Genomic DNA, 25,794 nt, shown 5'->3' on the forward strand with positions numbered 1-25,794 from the left:
GACTAAAAATTGCCCGAATAATTACAATTTCGGACCTCCTTGCGAATTACCCTTCCTTTTTGTAAACAATTTGTCTGTAATATGTTTAAGTGGTAGCTATAAAAGTGACGACCTTGTAATCCCCTCATCGCTTCGCCATAACCGAACCATTATCCTCAGAATTGCCGGGAACGATCCCTAATTTCTTGACGAGAGGCAAACCGCCTTATTATAAAGCGAAATTGCCTCTCGGTTATAAAGTTTTGAGTGTCAGCATTCGAGATGCTTTCGACACCCTGTAGACATGAGCGGGGCAAAAAGACGTCCGTCTCGTCCGGAGGCGTGGCTGCGAATGGGCGGGGCTGCGCTGCGATTGGTCGGTGTTTTCAACCAATAGGAGTGACGGATTCAGCGGAATCGTGTGAAGTCGGATTCGTTCGGGTGTTGTCGCGCCCGAAAGGCCGGCATCTTCTGTGCTGGACCAGTCTTTGCTGACTTGCGTGGACGCGAGCACGCCCGTGTCCTGTGCGACGCGCTACTGAGTGTGTGGAGTGTCATTCCCCGGGTGTACGACGGCCCTCGGATGTTCTAGGATCTAGGAGGAGCTCCAGCTGATCTATGATACAAGTCTCTTGTTTCGGACACTACAACATCACGCCGATAGGAATGAAGGTAGGGCAGAGCTTCTAGACCTTGTTGAAATGTTATCATTAGATTCCATACGGTGGACGTTGTTGGTAAAAAAAAAACTACTGTACAGTGAAACATGCTCAAAGATCTGTCAGAGATATACACGGTTCTTGTAGTATAATTGCATTATTAATAATTTCAAATTTGTTGCGATTGAAGTAGTATAAATAAAAGTTTCTTCGTCCCAGAGAGAATTTACGGAGTGAGCTTATTCCACTGTTTATTTATGAGCTCGTCGATGGTAAATCATTACCACCAACTAAGAGTTAATTTAGCTGTTGCGATATATATTTTTGCAGCTTTGTTTGTAAATAAATTATTTAAGCTGTCTTTGGGGGGAACCGTATCCCTGTATTTGTAATCTCTTTGCAATCTGTTGACATTTCTTTGCCATAGATACTTTAATCATCAATAAAGTGTTCTGCCAGGCCCCGGTGGTTTTACAAATACATATTCGCAGACTACTTACTACAGTACAATGTCAAAACTTTTGAGATTTTTACTGGAGATTTGCTTATGCTAGGTCATCATTGCTAGGTGCAAAAGTGTTCGAGTATATTCGTAACAAAAAGTAGGGGTACAGAATTTTTAGTCCGTGTGAGCACAGAAAACATACTACAGAAGTAAGTTTTCTGTGGTGTGAGGAATCAACTTTGCTATTATTTACGACTAAATTATGTCTATTTATATGGGATTTATAGGCCTACTTAACATTGCTCTAGTATCTAGGTCAACGAATAAAAATATAAGAAAGTGGTCCTTCGTTTTGAGTTTTAACAATTGTGAAAAATTTTTAAAATAATGGTTCTTTCCAACTGATTTATTATGCCATTTGAACCTGCATTGCCATTTGAGAAATTATTTACAGAGTTTAACATAAATAAACAAAACAAAACATAACAAAACACAACAAGCTTCAAGGTATGTTTTATACCTTAAAATAATTTATAACTTTAAAATATAAAAACTATTCCGTGCCAATGACATCTAAAAATAATTTGAGACGTATGTAAATGTTTAGAAACCAACTTGATAAAAAAATAACATTATTGTGGTTTTTATTTTTAATTTACTGTCTGTTATTAACAACTTGTTAGTTCTGGATTCCCTTATGTTTATTTTTCCCCAAAAGGATCGCCATTTTCTGATATAAAATACAAAATATTATACTCGTAATGATGAATAAGTAAGACATAACAACTATAACTACAAAATAACGAATTGTATAATTAAAAAGTAGAATAAATTAGCAACACAATGATCTCAAAGCAACAAGAATAAATAGCAACACAATTAATTCTATACAATAAGAATAAATAAAGGTAAACCACTATTTAGGGGAAATCCAGGGGTACAATTATTGGCAAACACAACAATACTGTATATTTAATTACATTTACAATAAAGCATCCGTAGCATAATAGGTAACGCAACTACAATTTAATACACTGATACCATTGATAACGGATCATTTTCGTGCAATTTATTTTTTCAGACATTTTGTTGCTTAGTAGCGAACGGTAATAGTGTCTTTCTTTGTGGAAAACTCGCTCAAAGTATCTTGTACGAATCATGCTGAATGCAGATTTTATCATCAAACAAATGTAATTTAACAGATTAAAGGCACTCTTTTAAAAGTTCAGAGATAAGTTTAGACTCTTGTGACATTATTATCCTTCGATAAGTGTTTCTATCATTATCTAATAGACTCTCCGTTGTAGTATACAAATAATACAGTCTTATTGTAGTAAGTATTTTTAATTATCATTATGCAGACGAATTGTAAAATATACAAACATTAAATCTATTACATTCTCGTTAAAAACGGATAATCCTCTGACCTAAACCATGAGAAATATATAAAAAATAAATATAAAAAATAACTAAAATATAAACAGATATGACAGTTTTGGACTATGGATCAAAAGGAAATAAATTACATACAAAAGAAGAATATCATATATACTGCAGCACAAGAATGATCCAACAAATATAATCAATACGATGCAAGTTAAGAAACGAAATCCTATATATGAAAAAAATTTAAAATTAAAGAATATTTAACACAAACATCAAGAGGAGAATAAATTAAACAACCATAATAAAATTTTATATATATATATATATGACAAAATTCCATGACCAAAGATTATTTTACTATACATTTTAAGAAAAAAGAAAAATCATATGTAAAGATCATCACATGATGTTTATTTGTTAATTAATTTGTTTGTGTTTGAAGTGAGGTTAAATGTTACTCTTGAAAATGGCCTAAAGGTCGAAACATGTAGAGTTTTAAAAATAAAAATAATTTCAGGGTACTGAGTTAATATGCTTTCTTCATTATAAAAAATAATGATAATTATATATATAATATTATTATTATATATAATAATTGTACTTAAAAATTCAGTAATTTTATTGGATTCAGGAAATAGAGTTTAGTCAGAATTAAATAAACTCACCAAAAGTGCTCGAATAAATCCATACTGTACTTTTAACCTACTGTACTGGATTATAACTATTCATACAGATCAATTTTTAACAATGATTAAAATTATGACATGTTTTAAAAATATTTGTATACAAACAATTTTTTTACTATACTTTGACCTTTGTTTGCATAGAATGCTACTAGTTTCGAAAGGGCTAGTATATCGGTTTCTTGAAATATTTAATCCATTAATTATTTTTTTATTACCTAACTTATTATTATTGACTTTATATCTACACGTATAGATAATCTACACGTGTAGATATAAAGTCAATGCTATTATATCTATTTAAATTTTAGAACCATTTAATATGAGAAATCTGGAGTATAAATCAAGCTCTTAAATGAGTATTACCAATGCGCAACCTACCTTATTAATCTTTAGATAAAACTAAATTCACAACACATTTTATGTTAAATAATTGTTGTAAAACAATCTGCTATTCATCTAATACATTGTTTATTTGTAGAATACTAGTGGTCGTCCAGTGGTCGAAAACTCGACCAAAACTTTATAACATACAGGCTTCTTTATTTTCACCCCACTCTGTAAATAAAACACGTGATTGTAACTTCTTCCATTCGTTTTGATTTTCTGTTTATATATTTTTGTTATTTCGTCACCAGCATGGCAACGCATATGAGCCATGTTATATATTTTTAATTTCAAATTCATTTTTGTGTTATTAATATATAGATATGATTTAATTGATGTAATGATAATATTGTAAACATAGTAACTTAAATGAAAATTGCAAAGTAAAAAGTTTACTTGTAAAATATGCGGTACGTAAATTACGTATGTTTATTATATAATCTATAAATACTGTTGGCAGATTAGCTATACATTTTACCTTCCTTATAATATAATAAATAACTAGAAAAATAGGTAAACCTAATAAATTAAAATAAAATTTAAGGTTTTATGCTATACCTACTTATTTTATACGGTAGTAAATATTGAATCTTAATGTTTTAACACGATAAATTATGTGAAAATATGTATTAAACATCTTTATAAATTGGGAAGTTTCTATGAGCAAACAATTACAAAATTCAACAATCTTTTATGTAAAATACAACTTTTATTAAGTTCTATTTTTAGTTAAATTTCATTTATGTATAAATTAGTACACAACCCTGTTTTGTATATGGATAAAAACTATCAACTATAAAATATCTTACATAAAACAGAGACTAAACATTCAATTAGATTTGTATCATATTTTCAAAATTGTGTACGCCCTACAAACAGTTTTATAGCATCATAATTGTAATTTTTAAATGGCATAAACTTAAATGTGGTGGGTTATTTGAATATTCACATTAAAACGGATTTATATGTTATTAAATAGTATGATATTATACGGTTTATCTATCATGTTATGTATCGTTACATATTTCGCTTTTTAAATTAAACAATACATAAAAAATCAAATACATCATCATATTATTTCATTTTAAATAATATATTTTAAATACAAATTTAGGTAAGTAAAAACGATAGATTTTTTTTATTTTATTTACTCTGAACCCTTTTTTAAGGTTATCTAATTATGAAGTTGAACGAAAATAATAATACACCTTTCTGTTTTAAAACTAAATAACACTTCCATAGCTCCAATACTGAATCAATACGTATATGATAGGAAATTGACAAATTAGTAAATAATAGAATGTTATATTTCAAAAATATTACTACCAGGTTAAAAGTAATAAATAGAGTGTGTGTTTCTGATCATCATTGTCATCGTTGCCGATCTGATTTCGTCAGCATATTTCATAGTTCAACTTAAAGTTTGTTATTGACATCAATATCAGGAATAATTAGTGATCATGCATTGTATTTATAGTCAGGGAAATATTCTAACCATGGTAATAGCCACGAATACTAGAAAAGTGCCGGTATGGATCATAAACATAAACAAATGACGTTGTTGGCCCGAATCCTATACTAATAGCATTGAACCAATTATGTTATGTTATTATGTTTTGACCATTCCATTTCAATGGTAAATCATTTTTATTTTCGGGACAAAAACGTCATTTGTTTATGTTTATGATCCATACCGGTATTTTTCTAGAATTCGTAGTAATAGCTGTACATTATTTCAAAATTAGTGTTACCGCGGTACAGATAAATAAAAGTGTTTTTAGTTATTCATGATGTTTTATAAATTAACCGGCAAATTAATGGTTTGTATAAAAAATAGATCACGAAAATAAAATAGATCAAAAACTAAAATGAATTTATTTTAAATACACCATTGAAGTGTTGTTATTCCAAAAGATAAAATTACACAAACAATCTTAAATGCAAATATTTTAAGAGTATAATATTTTTGAAATATAATATTATTTTTTTGTTATGTTTATCCTGTACATTTTGCCTCAGTATTTGGAGTTTTAGGTTAAATTAGTATATTTTCATTTTTCCTTATACTTTTACTCTGTATTAATGCTATGTACTGTGAATACTGACACTGTTCTTTGTTTGATATATTATGTTTAATAAACAGATTGAAATGGAAACAAATTAATGGTATCGTGCAGTAAAATAATAAATTTCTATCCACTGCCTACTTGTACCTAAATTTGAATAAATAATTATTATGAATAAATAAATATATGACTACCTACCTAAATTTTGATCTTTCTTTAGGACCACTCTTACATAATTTTACTAAAAACCCCTTTTTTATTATGCAGTAATATTATTGAAGACTAACTAACCCGTCGTGGCTTCGCTCACCAATATTAAAAAGTTAAATGTTCAACCTGAGTAGGGCCTACACTTCTTTATGTTTTAATTCATTTAACTATTTAAAATCTGTTATGCAGTAAAAAACTTTTTCAAGCCAGAGCCCAGATGGAGTTTCTTTAAAACGCTTCTATGCTATATGGAATTGCATTGCATGTGTGCATGTATCGCAATCGCATGTTGCTAAGCATTTTGTATTTGAGAAGTGCAGCACAAAATAAGATGTTTTTTAGTCAACATAGTATTTTCGTTTCCATAGTAACCAGGCGTAATGACAGTTCTCGCTAATAACCTAATGCTGTAATCAAGTAATCTGACTACAGATTTTTACAAAAATTTCACTATCATCATTTTACTATTATTCCACCTTTACATCCCAAAACACTAGGCTCCACTCCGGAACAGTTTTAGCGAATTTTTCCTTTTAGGGAATAATCACACATTATCTCAGGCTAGTCCTAGATTAAAGATGGCTAAAAATCATCGGTGATCGGCGGGATTTGAACCCGGGCCCCTCGGGGAGGCTTCAACTCTGGTATGACGTTAGATCGGTCATACCATCACACAGACGATGAGCCAAGAACATCTGATATCTGATAACATGACGACTCCATCCAACCTCCATAGTCCAACCTACATCTGATAACATCCATTTTTCATCCGAGTCGCTGCCTTGCTGGTGACGGCGACGTAGAAAACAGGACAGTCATGATTGAACGTCGATGAACCTTAGGTTAACTTTCATGATCCGGTTGGAATTTTTGACGATTAGAAAGCACGTTTTATGCGTTGAAAATGCGTAATTTGGTATAAGTTTTAGCATTTGACATTTCATATAAATTATCCTTAACGCTATTAGAAAAGGTGTTCAGATCTCTCAAGTTTTCAGGCATTGGGTCCAAAACGTCTCTATCCTAGGTGTTTATGTTATAGAACATAGGCTACAAAACAAAACAAATTTAAAATTTACCCGTCCTTCGTACGGGGTTTGCGTATAAGTATAAAATGCTTATTGCAGTTATACTCGTGCTTTGCGTTTGCAATGGGAGAGGAAACGTCTAAGAACAATTTGGCTTACTATAATTTACGGAATAATATAGTAGGCCTATAGCACATCTACAAAAGCTATGATGTTCTACTACTACACCTAAACAATAGAAAAAAGTGAAGTTCTAACAGCTTTTCGTTGCTGCTGGGTTTAAATTAGCTATTTCTCATAATTGCAAAAAAAATAATAGTCGTGGGGTTGAAACAGCTGGCAACATTCTTTAATTCCTTTTAAATATAAATACTCATAAGGTTAACATTGGAAACTCTAGAGCCACTGGGGCGGAGCCCGAAAGGACTTTTGAGATAAGAATATGTCTATATGTTAATCGGGAATGTGAGATATCATCATACCGAATTTCAACGCAAACCAACCAGTAGTTAATGCGTGATTGAACTTCAAACAAACAAACTTTCAAATTTATAATATTAGTATGATACAGTAACAACATATCCAAACTTAGCTTTTCGTTGAACGAGTGAACGTTAGTGGTCTTCTCTGAAGCGCAAAAACCACTTGACAATCTAACGGACCGTCATGAGTCTGAATATTCATAATAAGCATGAGCCTTAAATGTGACGTTATATTTTGGTCAAATTTTCACTTATTTCTGCCTTAACCTTAGAGTCTTGTTTAGCTCTATCCCGAAGATCTATTATGTTTTTTTTATATTTTTGGCATTACTCGTTTCACTCCAGTGGTCCAGTGGGAGTTTTTGTTTTTCGTATTCATTGAGCGGAGCGAGCGAAGCGAGCGAAGCTCTTATACGTCGACTTTTATGCATTTCGTAATACGCAAACTCCTCCTAGACGGCTGAATCAATGGTTTTCAAATTTTGCATGGTGATAAAGACCATATCGGTGAGTGCCAACATCTATATGGCGTTAAAAAAGTCTCTCAGGAATCCGTAGAAAAATGAAACTGAAAATCACATTTTTTAACATTAGTCTTATGGGTTGCTAGGTAACCATGTTGGCTGAATTAAATAACAAGTAAAAAGTAAACAAAAGATTTGAAGTTTTAGCATGTGCTCATAATAAGCCAACTACCCACAGTATACTAGGAAATTACAAATACAGTACAAAAGGAAAAACATCACTTGTTAATATTGAGCAAAGATTATACTTAAGATTACTCGATACATTGTAGTCAAGAGTAGCAGTGCGAAGTCTAGGATCTGTTTATGACGAATACATTAAGGTATCTGCAATCCTAAAATGCTATGGGAAGGGAAGGAAACAGGTCCGTGACGTAGGAAGTAGTGCAGGAAGTAGTATAGGCAATCATAAAATGCTATGGGAATAGAGGGAAACAGGTCCGTGACGTAGGAAGTGATGAAGGAAGTAGTAAATGCGAGCAGTCCGGAGTGTGGGGACTGTTTATGACGATAAGTTTAGGGTATCTGCAATCCTAAAATGCTATGGGAAGGGAGGAAAACAGGTCCGCGACGTAGGAAGTGGTGAAGGAAGTAGTCAAGGCGAGTAGTCCGGAGTGCGGGAACTGTTTATGACGATTAGAATAAGGTATCTGCAATCTTTAAGTGCAATAGGAAGGGAGGGAAACAGGTCCGCGACGTAGGAAGTGATGAAGGAAGTAGTCAAGGCGAGCTGTCAGGAGTCAGGGAACTGTTTATGGCGATTAGATAAGGGTATGGGCAATCCTAAAATGCTATGGGAAGGGAGGGAAACAGGTCCTTGACGTAAGAAGTGGTGAAGGAAGTAGTCAAGGCGAGCTGTCTGGAGCGTGGGAACTGTTTATGATGATTAGATTAAGGTATTTGCAATCCTAAAATGCTATGGAAAGGGAGGAAAATAGGTCCGCGACGTAGGAAGTGGTGAAGGAAGTAGTCTAGGCGAGTTGTCCGGTGTGTTGGAAATGTTTATGACAATTAGATTAAGGTATCAGCAAACCTAAAATGCTACGGGAAGGGAGGAAAACAGGTCCGCGACGTAGGAAGTGATGAAGGAAGTAGTCAAGGTGAGCTGTCCGGAGTGTGGGGACTGTTTATGACGATTAGATTAAGGTATTTGCAATTCTAAAATGCTATGGAAAGGGAGGAAAATAGGTCCGCGACGTAGGAAGTGGTGAAGGAAGTAGTCTAGGCGAGTTGTCCGGAGTGTTTGAAATGTTTATGACAATTAGATTATGGTATCAGCAAACCTAAAATGCTACGGGAAGGGAGGAAAACAGGTCCGCAACGTAGGAAGTGATGAAGGAAGTAGTCAAGGTGAGCTGTCCGGAGTGTGGGAACTGTTTATGACGATTAGATTAAGGTATTTGCAATCCTAAAATGCTATGGGAAGGGAGGAAAACAGGTCCGCGACGTAGGAAGTGGTGAAGGAAGTAGTCAAGGCGAGTAGTCCGGAGTGTGGGAACTGTTTATGACGATTAGATTAAGGTATCTGCAATCTTTAAATGCAATGGAATGGAGGGAAACAGATCCATGACGTAGGATATTGTGTAGGATGTAGATGTGTGGATTTATGTATCTCCAATACTACGGTGCTTTCAGAGTGAACTAATGATTTTCCCCGAGCAAAGCTCGGTCCCCAGGTACTATAATCAAATGACGACACTAGCTTGAGGTTCGTGACGTATGAAGAGGTTAAGGAAGTAGTAAAGGTGAACAGTCTGGAGTATGGAAACTGTTTATGACGATTAGATTAAGGTCACAACATTCCTAAAATGCTACGGAAAGGGAGGGAAACAGGTCCGCGATGTGGGAAGTGGCGAAGGAAGTAGTAAAGGCGAGCTGTTCGGAGTGTGGGATCTGTTTATGACAATTAGATTCAGGTATCTGCAATCTTAAAATGCTATGGGAAGAGAGGGAAACAGATCCGCGACGTAGGAACAGGTGAAAGAAGTAGTAAGGTGAGCAGTGTGGAGTTTGGGAACTGGAAACCGTTTGTAGCAGTTTTAATGTATCTGCAATGCTGAAATGCTATGAGAAGGGATGGAAGCATGCCCAAGACATAGGAAATTGTGAAAGAAGTAGTAAAGTCTAGCAGTACGGACAGTGGGGATGTTTGTTGCAATTAGATTAACGTATCTAAAATACTAAAATGCTATGGAAAGCGATGAATACAGGTCCACGACGTAAGTGGTGAAGGAAGTAGTAAAGGCTGGCAGTGCAGAGTGGGGGAACCGTTTGAGCAGATGGATAAATGAATTTGTAATACTTAAATGCTATGAGAAAGGAAGGAAACAGGCCAATGACGTAGTAAATGGTGAAGGAAGTAGTAAGGCTAACAGCGCAGAGTGTGGGAACTGTCTTTGGCAATTAAAGTAATGTATCTGCAATCCTAAAATGCTATGGGAAGAGAGGGAAACAGGTCCACGACGTAGGGTGTGGTGAAGGAAGTAGTAAAGGTGAGCAGTGTTGAGTTTGGGAATGGATTAATGTATCTGCAATGCTAAAATGCTACGGGAAGAGACTGTAGACTGTAATATGTTAAAATGATTACGAAGCACAAATCGATACATATTTTCGATACATGCAATCGTTTACAATCGAAATTTACAACTGAGTTGACAACAGCTGATTTTTACTCCATAGAGGCTAAAAACGATTTTTACTCCCTAAATATTAAAAATGCTACTTTAGACCCGCAGTGCATGCATGAAAAAATACTGTTTTTACTGCAGTAAGACAAAAACAATATAATATGAACCCTTGATGACTCCGCTCAATTTTGTGGATGCCTCTGCGAACGCCACCTAGTATATTCATTGATTGTATTAGGGCACGTTGCTAGACATAAACTTTATTAAATTAGAAAGAAACATTCACTAATTCGTGAATCTTTTGAGTAAATTCTTTAACTAACTTTTGTTGAGTACTGTCACAGTTTGGAATATTTTGTAAAATTGTCAAAATGTTATTAACTTAAATTTTGCTCAATTATATTTATATTTTTATTATTATTTTTTTAACTGTACGACTACACATACATATTGCACATTTCCCGTGTTGTTGACATTTACGATTGTTGTTGATGTTGTTACAAGTCGCGTTGTTTATGTTGCGTTGTGATGTTTAAACATGTTAATGTAACAAACAAAGCTAAATCCAACGTGATCGAACGTGTCTGTGGAATCAAACAGTTTGTAGTCAAACAACCATAACAAACAACCAATCAATATAGAACGCCACGGTCCCCTTCTACTGTAGTATTGCGAGATAGTGATAAAGGTGCTTTTCCTGAGGTTTGGTTGTATTACTGAATAAGAAAAGTGCAAGTGGACTTATCATCCTATTTTAAATTTTGGAACCTTTTTATGGGTGTTTTAGGTTGGTAAAGCTTAAATTGCACTGATGTCGAGTAAATGCTTTCCATTTAAATAGGTTAAATTTTTACTGTTTTGTTTTAGAACCAAAAGAAAAACTATCATTAATAATTATGTCATAGAAATTACTTTAAATGGTTTTTAATATTGAAGAATGATAAAAAATAGGTAAGAGAGCACCCTCTTATTCCGGACGGTACTAACCTTAACATCCTGAGAAAAGCTAAACACTTTTAGATGGCTCGAAACTGGACCCAGCTGTTTAATAAATGGTCGCGACTACAATAATAAAATAATCTCCGTCATTAACAAAACTATCTAACGTATTTTACTCCATTCTACACTTACTCTTCACTCATAAAAATATTTTGGTCAAAATACACTCAAATGCTTCCACATCCAATTGGTAATAAAGCGGAACCTCGTTAACAAGTCAACCTTGATAAAAAGTGTTATTTTCAAACCCTCTTGAATTTTTTTTACCTTTAATCACGTGTTATTGTTAATTTCTATTATAAGTCAACCTTGGTAACAAGTCTTACAATCTATATCGTCTTGTTATCGAGGTTCCACTGTAACACCGAACACCGACACTAGCCACTGTCGCAGTATGACGTCACGTGATGGCAGTTCCCGCCACAGCGGGAGATGTGGGGAGATACCATCGCTATTTACACTTCCAAACGATACATCAAACATGGGAACTATATCGCCCGTGATCCGTCATAGGTTGTAGGCCTTCTGAAGTGTTGATCTAGATAAAAAAGAGGTTTGGGACTGGTGCGAAACCAAAGATTATCTAGTCCAACAAAGATTGCAATACAGTGTCCAAACTGGAAAGGTCTTGTATGGATTGGCTGAAGAGTACATGGTCTTAACAGTCTCAGTCCAGTGGTGTTTCGGCTTACTACAGTAGACTGAAACATCACAAAAAAAAGGTCTTGTCTTTAAATATGTAAACGGAAGTGGGAAAGTTAAAGAATTTGAGAAAGCAAATCACCTAGGAATATTCTTAGACAAAAATGGATCAAAGACGTTGAAAAGATTTTTTAAGGCTGAAGAATATTTATCATAATCTTGCATGAAGAAACAATGCCTAGGCCTAAGTCTTTTGACCATGTGAGGATTTCCAAAGATAACATAGTCCATGTTTTCACGAAAAGAATAGTAAATTTTGTAGCATCACTTGTTTATGGAGAAGAAAAGGTACAAAATAGTTTTTGATACATCTACAACTGGCCTTAAAATACATTTATATCCCAAACTATTTCAGAATCAACAAATTTTGATCAGAATATAAAACAGCGGTAAATTTTCTTGAGCCCGAACAACATGTATAAACAAAGATGAAATTTGGTATAAACGTGTAAACCTACAATTATTCGAACGAGTTCGCGAACCAGCATGATCGGACTGTGGGAACGGGGGTTTATGGGGTAAAAATAGGGTTTTCCCATTTTTGACTCTATAAACACAAAATTTCACAATTTCTTTAAAAACCATTTTGTAGAGCTTAAAAAAACAAATAATTTAGTATATTGAGGCGTAGTTGTGCGCCTAATGGTTACGGAGAAAATTCCCAAAAAATTTAAATTTAAAATTCCCATGTTATTCTTATACAGGGTGTTGAAAATGTCTGGAACCAACATTATATCTGGTGAGCAACACTTACTGAAATAAAAACATTTAATTAAATTGTTTGTGTTGTTTTACTAAACTTATTTTTAACAGAAATACCAATTAAGCTTTCTATTTTCAAAAACTTCAATTTTCGCTAGGGTGGTCCTTTTGAGATGAAACTTGTGGCTCCTTACTCAGAAAAAATGGCCTTTAAAATGATGTATCATTTACCATAGACTTCCATTGACACTTTTTACTGCATCCTCCACAGGACGTTCCCTATAAGTGGGTTTTTAAATTACAGACCAAGACCTTTCTTTAGACACCTCTACCGAGTTTCTACGCCCAGCCGTTCTCTCAGTTTAGCTATGACAAAGAAAAACAGTTTCAAATTAATATATAGATAATAATCATGCAAATATAGAAATGATCCTTGCATGTAGGTCTATGCTTTGTAAATAATTAATTATATAAGTGAAAATTTGAATTTAATACTTTGAACCACGATTGCTATATTTGTATTCCTCAAGCTTGAAGTATGTAATCGGTTTTGTCTAAAAGTTAGGTTACTGTAAAATAAAGCTTTTAAGTCTATTTTAAAGTTGTGACTTCAGTCAATACACTTTCTAACTGTTAAACAGTGTTATCGGAGTTTTAATCTGCAGATAAAGTTTACGTTCGTCCAACAACTCAGGTAATGGTAAATAATTGCACGTAAGTACGTCTAGTTTTACAGCAGTTTTGTGGTTGTTGTAAAACGTTGACGGAAATCTTAAAATATGTCTCGTCGTCCAATGGTGCGCTATCACTTTGATAGTGTGCTTTCCACAAGTCATACAACATAGTATGGTGTAGGAGAAAATAAAAATGTTATGGTGTTTTCATCATATGGCTTACGTGGAAGTTTTGAAATTTAATTAACTGATGTGAATATAAATAATAGCGTTTTTGTAGTGAAATTTTATCCGAAATATTTAAATTACGGTTTTCCATTGCAAGTATCTATGGTGCTATCGCTAAAGTAAGAATTCACTTTATGATAGCCCAATTTTCATCTATGTAGCCCATAGAAATCCATACTGCTATTGTGCTATATCAATACTGAACCAGAAACAATTCTTCTATCACCATTTAGCTTATGGTTTTATTTCTAGTTCAGCGCTTCTAAGAAGTGTGCCTTGTTCATTAAATAAATCTTGAACCTCCTTTTGAATCCTTATATATAGTACGTGAAGGCGATTTCTAGAAAACACTACTCCTCCGTTAATAATGGACGGATTTTTACAAAAGACGTGTCAAAATAAAATATTTTTTGTGTAGACGCCCCCTTTCACCAATTCATGTAGTAAAAATCCTCGGGCTTTGCCCCACAGGCCATCAAAGTTGGAGTTTCTCCCATAAGATTAACATGGGGGAATCTAAATATTTGATTGGAAACTTTGTCCCCACTAATTTGAGAGAACGGTTGGGCGTAGAAACTTCGTAGAGGTGTCCAAAGAAAGGTCTTGGTCTGTAGATGATTTATCAAAAGATAAACTAAGCAAAATCCCTTAGGACTCTGCCCCAGAAGCCTTTAAAGATCCCTCCACAAAGTTGTTTACATTTTGGCCATGAGAATAATAATCTTAATGAAACAGCTGTTCATTTTTAAATTGTATTTCAAACAACACATATTTATTGGGAGTTGAATTCTACCAAATAAGTATTTGCAATGTTATTTTCTGATTTTAAAATTGATTTTCATCTTTATCATGCCATGTTTTGCAATATAACGTTCCATTACGAAATCAGTGGAAAATCCTTTTATCACAGCAATTCTTAAATTATTTCTTATTGAACTATCTTATATCTATTGTACGGTGTGTGCCTTTTTCGCCACTTTTGCCTACATTTTATCATATTATTCTACAAAATATCAAATATTTATGTAGAAATATCTGCTCTTATTGTGTCTAATAAAATCCAAGCTTAGAAACATTGCCTAAATTGGTACCTATCTTCACAAATTATTTGCACCTGCCTATATTACGGACTTTGGCGCACTGAATTAGTAAAATTATTGAAAATAACACGACATTTTGGCTGTAAAATATGGTACAAAGAGAAAATACTATTTAAGCAGCTACTGTCATGACAGAAAGGTCATATTCCTTTTAAACTAGATCACATAATTCTTTGACTGGGACGGGTGGCGTCGTCCTGTAATCCAGCTACTAGGAGGTCACGAATTGTGGATATTTATAGGAATGCACTGTGGATGCGATACTCCCTGGTGTGGATTAACGTCCGCACGAGTGAGTACTACGACTACCCGCAGTGCTATCCTGATAATTATACCAATTTATAAATACCAATGCAAAAAAAAAAAAAATTGTTCCAATTCAACTATAAACTGTAGGTCCCTTGGTTGCCATTCGCTGTATGGGCTATTAATTAACAGCTGTATCTAAGGAATGTCGGCCTTAGTCACTAACAAGACTACAAGATCGTGCCACTCATCCTACACTCATTTCCATTCATACTTGGCTTAAAATACCTACTATGAATGGTCGCCATAAAAAAACGTGTTAAAGGATTAAAGTATTTTAACAGCCATTTTACAGTATTTTTGCTTTTTGGAAATGTTCCATTGCTATGTCATTTACATTATTTATTGCCAATGAAGCCGCCAAGATCATATGAACTAGGAGGCCCCTAACAGTTCAAGAATAAAAGCCAACTTTACTTCATGTATTCCACTACACCTAACATTCCGTAGAGAGATTATATTGACAACTTTATGTTATTGATAAGGCCGAGACAACTAACTGAAGTAGATATAATAGAAGAATATGACCTCACTTTCGGTGTTTTAGAGGCACTTTTAGGGCACTTTTTATAGGGGAAAAATTAGAAAAAAATTGAAGAGCTTTTTTTGGCCACTTTTTTTAAAGACCCAGCTCTCGACCTATACACCCCTATATAAATTTTCTACTTTTTTAATACTAAAAATCACGTCTGGAAATGGTGAGCTTTTTTTGGCCACTTTGTTAAAGACCAGCTATATTTAGATCTCGTCCAATACAAGCCTATATAAATGTTCAATACCATTAAAATTTTGAATCCACATCCATTCACAAGTATATTCTCAAAATCATGTGAGGTTTGTGCGTGAACTCGGGCACGCTTATGGCTATGCGTGAACTATGCCTGACTCAAATGAATGACTGTGAGTGTAACCTAATGACCCCAATCAAAACCAATTGTCAACATTCTCTGCCTGTCTGGCGCCAGTCTGTCTGGGGCAGGTTTAGACAATTACCAAATATGTTTGATTGATTGACCTCAATTATTCAATTGTTCAATTTTAGTTTGTTCAATTTCCATTGTTCTAAATTAATTTAGACAATTTTGTGGTATATAAGGGGGGCATTCTACGGAATCATCACTCACTCTTCCACCTGGATCTTCTTGTTTTGGTAAGTCTTTGACATCTAAGCTAGACTATTGTAATATGTTGTCGCGTGTCGGGTCATGGGATCAATTGGTGATGTAATTGATGCTTGTACTCATACTCTGTATTTCTTTTAACTTAGGAGTGTAGCTAATTTCCCGAGTCCATTTTTAAAAACATAGCCGAATTATACTCACGAGGGGAACTTGTAAAAAATGTATATAAGTCTATTTTTAAACACTTAGAGTATTTTTTAATATGTACTAAGGGACTTAAAATGTACATACAAGTTATTATTTAAAAACTTAGCCGAATTATACTCACGGGGGGAACTTTGAGTCAAACGTTTGCACAAGTTATTATTTAAAAACTTAGCCAAACTTCACGCACCAAGGGACTTTGAATCAAAATGTGTACAAGTTATTATTTAAAAACTTAGCCGAATTATACTCACGGGGGGAACTTTGAGTCAAACGTTTGCACAAGTTATTATTTAAAAACTTAGCCAAACTTCACGCACCAAGGGACTTTGAATCAAAATGTGTACAAGTTATTATTTAAAAACTTAGCCGAATTATACTCACGGGGGGAACTTTGAGTCAAACGTTTGCACAAGTTATTATTTAAAAACTTAGCCAAACTTCACGCACCAGGGGACTTTGAGTCAAAATGTGTACAAGTTATTATTTAAAAACTTAGCCGAATTATACTCACTATATAATTTTGTCGAGTCCCTTTTAACATAGGTAACATAGTCTTCCCTATAACTAACACTCACTCTGTATATATGTAGACTCATCAATCTGAATTGCTAAAAAGTATTTTTATTTAAGATTTTGGATTTAGTTTTGATTTAAAAAATTACAATTGCCAAATTTTATTGTATGAAATTGATTTGAATATTAAAATTTAAAATTCTGATTTAAATTATTATTTCCCATTAATTGAAATGGTCTAAAATGTAATTTCCACCATATAGAAGATGCTAACTTTGTTTTTTTAGTTACATGTTAACTGTGTGCTGCTTCTCTATCTAAAAAGTAACTTATTTTGTTATTACTATTTTTAAGTGAGTCAAAAATATATACAAGTTATTATTTAAAAACTTAGCCAAACTTCATGCACCGGGGGACTTTGAGTCAAAAAGTGTGCACAAGTTATTATTTAAAAACTTAGCCAAACTCACTCATGGGGGGACTTTGAGTCAAAAGTGTGCACAAGTTATTATTTAAAAACATAGCCAAATTTCATGCACCGGGGGACTTTGAGTCTAAAGTGTGTACAAGTTATTATTTAAAAACTTAGCTGAATTACACTCACTATATAATTTTGTCAAGTCCCCTTTAAAATAGGTAACACTCACTCTGTATATATGTAGACTCAGCAATCTGAATTGCTAAAAAGTATTTTTTATTTAAGATTTTGGATTTAGTTTTGATTTAGAAAATTACAATTGTCAAATCTTATTGTATGAAATTGTTTTGAATATTAAAATATAAAATTCTAATTCAAATTATTATTTCTCATTAATTGAAATTGTCAAAATGTAATTTCTACTATATAGAAGATGCCAACCTATTTTTTAATTACATATATAAAAATGAAGACTACATGTCAACATTGTTTTGCATCGCTCTCCAAAAAAAGCAACCTGATTCGCCACTACAAGGTAATACATAAAATGAAGGTGAAACTGTGCAAAGTTTGTGATATAATCTGTGATAATAACATGGCTCTAAAATCTCATATATTACAAACTCATAAGACTTGTAATTTCTGTAAAAGAAATGTTGTTGGTCATTTTAAAAGACACATCAATTCTTGTAACAAATGTCCATATACAATGATTAAATTTGTTGGTGAATCGATTAAAACTGAACTTAAAAGTACTCTTCAGTCTTGTCCTCTACCGATAAAATGGACTTTAGTAAGGAGAATCAAATTTATAAAATATACAATAGATCAAAATGGAAAATTAGTTAATGAGAAAGAATGTATTGCAGATTTTAGAAGCCTTACTATCCTAACCATTGAGAAGAGAGATTTAAAGCCTCAAATTGAAAATGCTCTTTTAAAGATTGACGCTTCCATGCACAAATATCAAGCGGAAGGTAGTGGATGGATATATGACTATACTAAATTTTGGCAGTTACATGTTTACAAGTATAAGCCCCTAACTCCAAAGTCATACATTCCCACACCAAAAAGTATTAAGTTGACAAAAGCTGTTTTAAATATAAAGAATTCTGACAATAAATGCTTCCTTTGGTCAATTTTAGCAGCTTTATATCCAAGGAATGCTAAAAATGCTGAAAGGGTATCGAAATATGCACCCTATGTTGGTAAGTTGAACATGACAAATATAAAATATCCCGTAAAAATATCTGATATAGATAAATTTGAAAGACAAAATAATATAAGTGTTAATGTATTTGGAGTTGAAGACCGAAAATTTATATATCCATTAGGAAGAACCAAACTAAATAGTAATACTCATATAGATCTATTATTATTACAACAAGGTCGTAAATCACATTACTGTTTAATTCGTGATTTTAATAGGTTAATGCTACGGTCAACAAAAGATAACCGTAAAAAGCATTTTTGCAAGTTTTGTTTACAACATTTTTACACCAAAGATAAATTAGAACGTCATATAACATATTGTAAGAACTTTGATGCACAAAGAGTGGAAATGTCTAAACAAAATACATTACAATTTAAAAATTATAAATATCAACTTAAAGCCCCATTTGTAATTTATGCAGATTTTGAATGTTTTATAAACTCTAACAACCATACTCCATCTGGATTTGCATTTGTCGTAGTAAAAGATTCTAAGATTATTTCTGAAGAGTTATATAGTGGCGAAAATGTTATGGATGTGTTTTTCGAAAGATTATTTGAGACTTATGACTTCATTAAAAGTCAAATGGCGATATATATTCCCCTTGTAATGACTCCTGAGCAAGAGGCATCTTTCCAAAACTCAACACATTGTCACATTTGCGAAAAGCCCCTATATTTTGATAGGGTACGGGAACATTGTCATTCGAATGGCCAATACCGTGGAGCTGCCCACAATGATTGTAATTTAAACTATAAAGTAACAAAGAAAATACCAGTATTCTTCCATAACTTGAAAAATTACGATGGACATTTAATAATGCAACACCTGGGAAAGTTTGATCGTAAATTAAATTGCATAGCCAAAGATATGGAAAAGTACATTTCATTCTCAGTTGATGATTTAGTATTTTTGGATTCCTATAATTTTCTGTCCCTTCCATTATACAAATTAGCTTCCAATTTAAATACATTTAGATTCATAGACAATCCACTACTACAACGTAAAGGCGTATTTCCCTATGAATACATGACAGGACCAGATAAGTTTGCAGAGTCTCTACCTTCAATTGAAAATTTTTACAGTACTTTAACTAAAGAACATATCTCTCCCATCGAATATGAACATGCAAAACATGTCTGGACCCATTTTAATATAAACAATTTACAAGAATATCATGATTTATATCTTAAAACAGACGTATTGCTACTGGCTGATGTGTTTGAGACATTTAGAGACCTGTGTTTAAAGGATTACAAACTTGACCCCGTACATATGTATTCACTTCCAGGACTAACATGGGAAGCCTGTCTTAGAATGACTGGTATAAAATTACAATTATTTCAAGATATTGACATGCATTTGTTCATAGAAAGTGCAATCAGAGGAGGAGTCAGTATGATTTCCACACGTTACGCTAAAGCCAATAATAAATATATGGGTGAACATTATGATCCCAATCAAGAGAGTGTGTATTTAATATATTTAGATTGTAACTCGCTATACTCCACAGCTATGTGTGAGACACTACCCGTGGATGGATTTCGTTGGACTAATGAGGTAGACTACAAATACAATCAAAATGATGAGTTTGGATACATTTTAGAAGTTGATTTAAAATATGATAAAAGCTTACATGATTTACATAACGACTATCCATTAGCACCAGAGAAAATGAATGGCAAATTAATACCTAATTTAAATGACAAAACTAAATATATTTTACATTATAAAGCATTACACAAATATGAAGAATTTGGTTTGGTTGTTACAAAATACCACAGAATTTTAAAATTTAGACAGTCTAAATGGCTTGCGCCCTATATTAATTTTAATATTGAAAAACGCAAATGTGCTAAAAATGATTTCGAAAAAGACTTTTACAAATTGTTAAATAATAGTCTCTTTGGTCGAACAATTATGAATCAACGCAAGTTTCGTGATATATATCTCAAGGATGAGTCACTATTAACAAAATATGTCACTAATCCAAGGTTTGATTGTAGCAAAAAGTTTGATAACAATTTACATGCTATACATTTGAATAAATTAGTTGTAAAGTTTAATAAACCAATATACTTGGGAATGACCATTTTAGATATTAGTAAAGTAATAATGTACGATTTCCACTATAATTATATGTCAAAATTTAAGAACAAAAGATTTCTTATGACAGATACAGATTCTTTAATGTATTCTATAGTTACAGAGGACTTTTACAAGGAAATAGAATGTGACTTGCACTATTTTGATACCTCTGGATATAGTAAAGACCATTTCTTATACTCTGATAAAAATAAAAAAGTCACTGGAAGGTTTAAAGACGAATTAGATGGTCATATTATGTATGAATATTGTGGTTTAAGACCAAAGTTATATTCTTATATTCCTCTAAAATGGTTATATGAAGAAGACAAGCAAGCTTTAGAGGTGAAGAAAGCTAAAGGAGCTGATGGTGCTACAGTTAAACATCTCCTTAGACATCAACATTATTTAAACTGTCTTGCAACTGGTCAAGACTACTATGAGAATGTGACAAGAATTAAATCTACAAATCATCACCTTCAAACCTTGACCATGAATAAGAAAGTACTATCCTTTGACGATGACAAGAGGTTTATTCTAGAAGATGGCATCAACACCCTTGCTCTTGGTCATTATAAAATTGATCAAACATAAATCTATATTTGCCATTATTCTTTAACCTTTCTTTGTCTATTACGAAAAAGCCATATTTAGTTTTATCCCAACATTGGTGGCAGAGATTTTTAAATTGGTTAAATGAAAAATCATTACCAACATGATTGTTATATACATGTTTTAAATTTAAGTCATCTTGTTTGAATAATATTAGGAAATTTACATTATCACGTAAATGTTTGTGTACTTTGCTGTAAGATTGACACAAGTAAAAACTGTTAATATTTTTATGTCGACCCATTGAGAAAAATTGTGTAATATTTGGACTATTTATGTCATCAAATACAACAACTGACTGTGATTCGACATCATTTGGTGTGATTTCACAGTCAGTAAACGTGTGTAATTTCACTTCGTCACACAAATTAAATATTTCAATTATTTTTTTATATTTTTCTTGTTCTAAAGATTTTGATATTAAATATAAATTTGTAAATTTTAATCCTTCCTTTCTTACAATTAAATTATAAATTACAACCGTCTTCCCACTTCCACTTGGACCACAAATAACACATCGAATATTGGTAGGAAATAGACCCAACTTCTTGGGTATATTTTCCTTAGTATGTACTATTTTAAATTTGTGTTTTTGTTGAATAAAAGACATTTTTTATATAATAAAAATGGTAAAAAATGTTAATAAGAAAACATGTAAAAAGGGCAAAGGTTTATTCTTAAAGCCTTACAGGGGTCGAGGGTTATTGAATACTCTTATAAATAACCTTCCATTTCCAATTCACATACCATCATATCGCTACTGTGGACCTGGAACGAATATACGTGAGAATTTAGCTAAAAATGTACCTCCAAAAAATAAACTAGACTCTTATTGTAAAGAGCATGACATATTCTACATGAATAATCCCGATACCGCTGCTCGGAACAAAGCAGACATGAGATTAGCAGACTTAGCTTGGACTAGAGTAACGGCCAAGGATGCAAGTCTTGCTGAAAGAGCTGCAGCTTATGCCGTGACGAATTTGATGAAGGCAAAAGCAAAAATGGGAATGGGATTAAAATTTAATAAAAAAGATGGACAACTACCAGCTGTTAGAGGCCGCAAAAGACGTGCCTCACTTCCGGGGGGTGTACCTAAAAAACGAGCTAAAAAATCTAACACCAAGAGTAAAAGAGTGCGGAATAGTTAATTTAGACAGTTCATCTGGCACACATTGGACAGCATATCGTAAAAATAAAGATATTGTAATTTATTTTGACCCATTTGGAATCCAACCTCCAAAAGAAGTAATTAAATATTTTGAGGGACATAAAATATTCTATACAACCGATCAAATACAAGATTTAAATAGTTCTATTTGTGGAATTTTATGTTTATCATTCATAAAAAATTTTTGTTTATAAAAATGGATTCATTTACTATAACATTTTCGGGTACAGAGCCAGAGCTAAAGTCAGTGTTCTTTCCTCCCATAGAATTAAATGATGATTATGTAATTGGATTAGTAGATTTTCAAAGTTATAATTCTATATTTAATGTAAAAAAACCACTTAATATTTTAACATATTACAAAGTAGAGAAAAAAACATTACCAAAGGGAGAGATCTTAGTTGATGATTTAAACCAGTTATTAGATGGTAAACTTAAAGTTGTAATACATAAAAATGGAGAAGCATTAATTAATACTAAAGTCAAACTTTTATTCAAAGGGCTTATTCCAAAATTAAATCAACTTAAAGGCAACAAATTAACCATTGGAGAAGGTGATGATGTTTTCTATTATGACCACAAAGCTCCAGTTACAATAGAAATTTCTGAAGGAACATATGAGGTGGTTGAGCTTGCAAAGGAAATTCAAAAGCAAATCCCAGACTTTTTCCTTACAGCTAATAATAAAACTATGAAAGCGACATTACTTTCTAGCCACGTGTTTGATTTTACAAAACCATGTTTAGGGTCTATTTTATTGGGATTTAAAGGTGTTTCTACTCCTGGTGTTCAGTTTGAATCTACAAATAAAATAAACATTAATAATGTAAATGTGATTAGAGTAAAATGTAATATTGCAAACGGGTCCTATTTAAATGGAAACAAATCACACACCATACATAGCTTTTATCCAGAAGCTCCTCCTGGCTACAAAATTATTGAAGTTCCAAGAAATATTATATATTTTCCTGTAAATAAGAGAAGTTTAGATGTTGTCAGTATTACATTTGCCGATCAGCATGACAAGGCAATTGACTTTAATGGAGAAGAAACTACAATTACTTGTCATATAAAAAAGATATGAGAATTTATAAGAATTTATCTATAAGTGTACAAAATGCTAGGTTCCTAAAGTCAATAGGACTAAAGTTAAAATTTTCTATTAATAAAAATGGAAGATTTTCTAGACGTTACAGGGAAATCCCAATTCGACGATAGTGTGGTTAAAATTACAAATCACTCCTATGTTCCCCATAACACTTTGGCAATAAATAATTCTGATGAAATTCGAATATGTATTAATAATCAAGATTTGCTAACTCTCCCATGTAGGAGTTATCTGTATATTAAGGGAGAAATTGAAAATCATGATAAAGGTCATTTTATAAATAATGCATTTGCATTCTTATTTGATGAAATTAGATATGAAGTCGCAGGTAAAGAAATAGACATTGTAAGAAACCCAGGAATTTCTAGTCTTATGAAAATATTGAGCTCTTACAATAAAACAACTAAATTGTCAAATGTGGCATTTGATTCTGACACGAATTTAAAAGAGTTCCATAAAGGTGGCAAGTTTAGTACTTGTTTGCCTTTAGAACTGTTAATGGGTGTATTTGAGGATTTTAATAAGGTATTAGTAAATGTCAAACAAGAATTGGTGTTGAAAAGATCCAAAAATGATTTGAATTGTATATTAACAACCACTAGTGCTCCAGCCAGTGGTACTGCTGATGTGATTCCTAAAATTACACTTAACTCAATTCAATGGGTGATGCCACATGTAATACCATCAGATGGGGAGAAGTTACAATTACAAAAGATGTTACTGCAAAATAAAAATTTGCAAATTGCATTTAGAAGCTTAGAGCTGCATGAACTTCCATCATATCCCAATACTACAAGACATACATGGTCAGTAAAGACATCTTCAAGTTTGGAGAAGCCTAGGTATATTATATTCGGTTTCCAAACAACTAGGGATAATAGTGCACGAAAAAGAACTGATGAATTTGATCACTGTAAATTAAAAAATCTCAAAGTATTTCTAAACTCTGAATATTATCCTTATAGTGATTTAAATCTCGACTTTGAAAATGGAGATGTCTCTAAAGCTTATGAGATGTTTATGAGGTTTAGAGAGACTTACTATAATACTATCCCAGATCCTATGATTAGTAGGGCTGAGTTTATGAAGAAATATCCACTAATTGTAATAGACTGTTCTAGACAGAACGAAACAGTGAAGGAAGGAATTGTTGATATTAAATTAGAGATTGAAACTGCAGAAAATGTGCCAGCAAATACATCTGCATATTGTTTGATAATACATGATAAAGTGTTTGAGTACAATCCTTTGTCAAATGAGATAAATAAAATGTAAATAAAAGATGAAAAACATTCAACAAGAATTGGTTGACTCTGCAAATCAAATACGAGAGAAATATAGAGCTTTGAAACGTGGCAAGTTTCTAGAGGCTGAAGAGAGGTTCCAAACATTCCAACCTTTAATAGAGCCATTACAAGAATTAAAAAAAATCGCCAAAACAGAGAGGCCTCGAATGGAGATTCTCCCAATGACTCCATCTAGAATACCAGTGATACCAAGATTACAACCATTACAGCAATCCACCCCACAGAAATTAGATTTTGGTCTTTTAGCATCAGACTATTTAGGAAATTACCTCAGTAAAAGTAGTATGACAGACACTACATATGGTATTAGACGAGAAGCAAATAAATTTTTTATTGGAAATAAGGAAGTTGATATTGCCAATGATGATGTTACAATTGCAAATAAAACCTACAAGGGGACAAAAGGTTTGTGGCAATTGTTAACTTTAAAAGAACCTGAGGATTATACTCCGGCTGATTTGCAAAATTATAAAGAAATTTTGGAAGCTACAAATGGACATTTAAAGAGTTACAAAGATGGTGCACCAATTTCAAGTAATAGACATACTAAATATCTTAATATAATTAAACCTCTTTTTAAATCTGTTGGTGAAGGTTTGAGACAAGTGACTGGTAATAAAATAGACTATATTTATTGGGATGATCCAAATGAGCTTGTAGATAGGTTAAGACTTCTTTGGCTAAGTCGCCAAGCCGGTAACTCAGGAGTGGATAATGAAATAGATTCCATTATTGAGGAATTGAGAGAAAGTGGAATTATTTATTAAATAAAAATATGTTTATAGATAAATTTTATCGTTTATATAATCCATATAATAAGCCTGCAGAAACCAGGGCCAGTAGTGAACCTAC

General features: G+C 32.8%; 1 protein-coding gene across 3 annotated transcripts in view; it reads left to right on the forward strand.

Moving 5' to 3' along the window:
- The first annotated feature begins 342 nt into the window (after positions 1-342).
- Positions 343-25,794, forward strand: part of LOC128994569 (LIM/homeobox protein Awh-like) — an 86,210-nt gene continuing 60,758 nt past the window's right edge. For all 3 annotated transcript variants that reach the window (XM_054419215.1, XM_054419216.1, XM_054419217.1), the window contains exon 1: positions 343-651. In XM_054419215.1, coding sequence (XP_054275190.1) covers positions 598-651 — 54 coding nt within the window. In that variant the 5' untranslated portion in view covers positions 343-597. The remainder of the gene's footprint in view (positions 652-25,794) is intronic.

The sequence above is a fragment of the Macrosteles quadrilineatus genome, unplaced genomic scaffold, assembly GCF_028750875.1.
Source record: "Macrosteles quadrilineatus isolate MER2022 unplaced genomic scaffold, UCM_ALF_1.0 Scaffold_5__1_contigs__length_97177068, whole genome shotgun sequence".
In the NCBI taxonomy this organism is placed as follows: Eukaryota; Metazoa; Arthropoda; class Insecta; order Hemiptera; family Cicadellidae; genus Macrosteles; species Macrosteles quadrilineatus.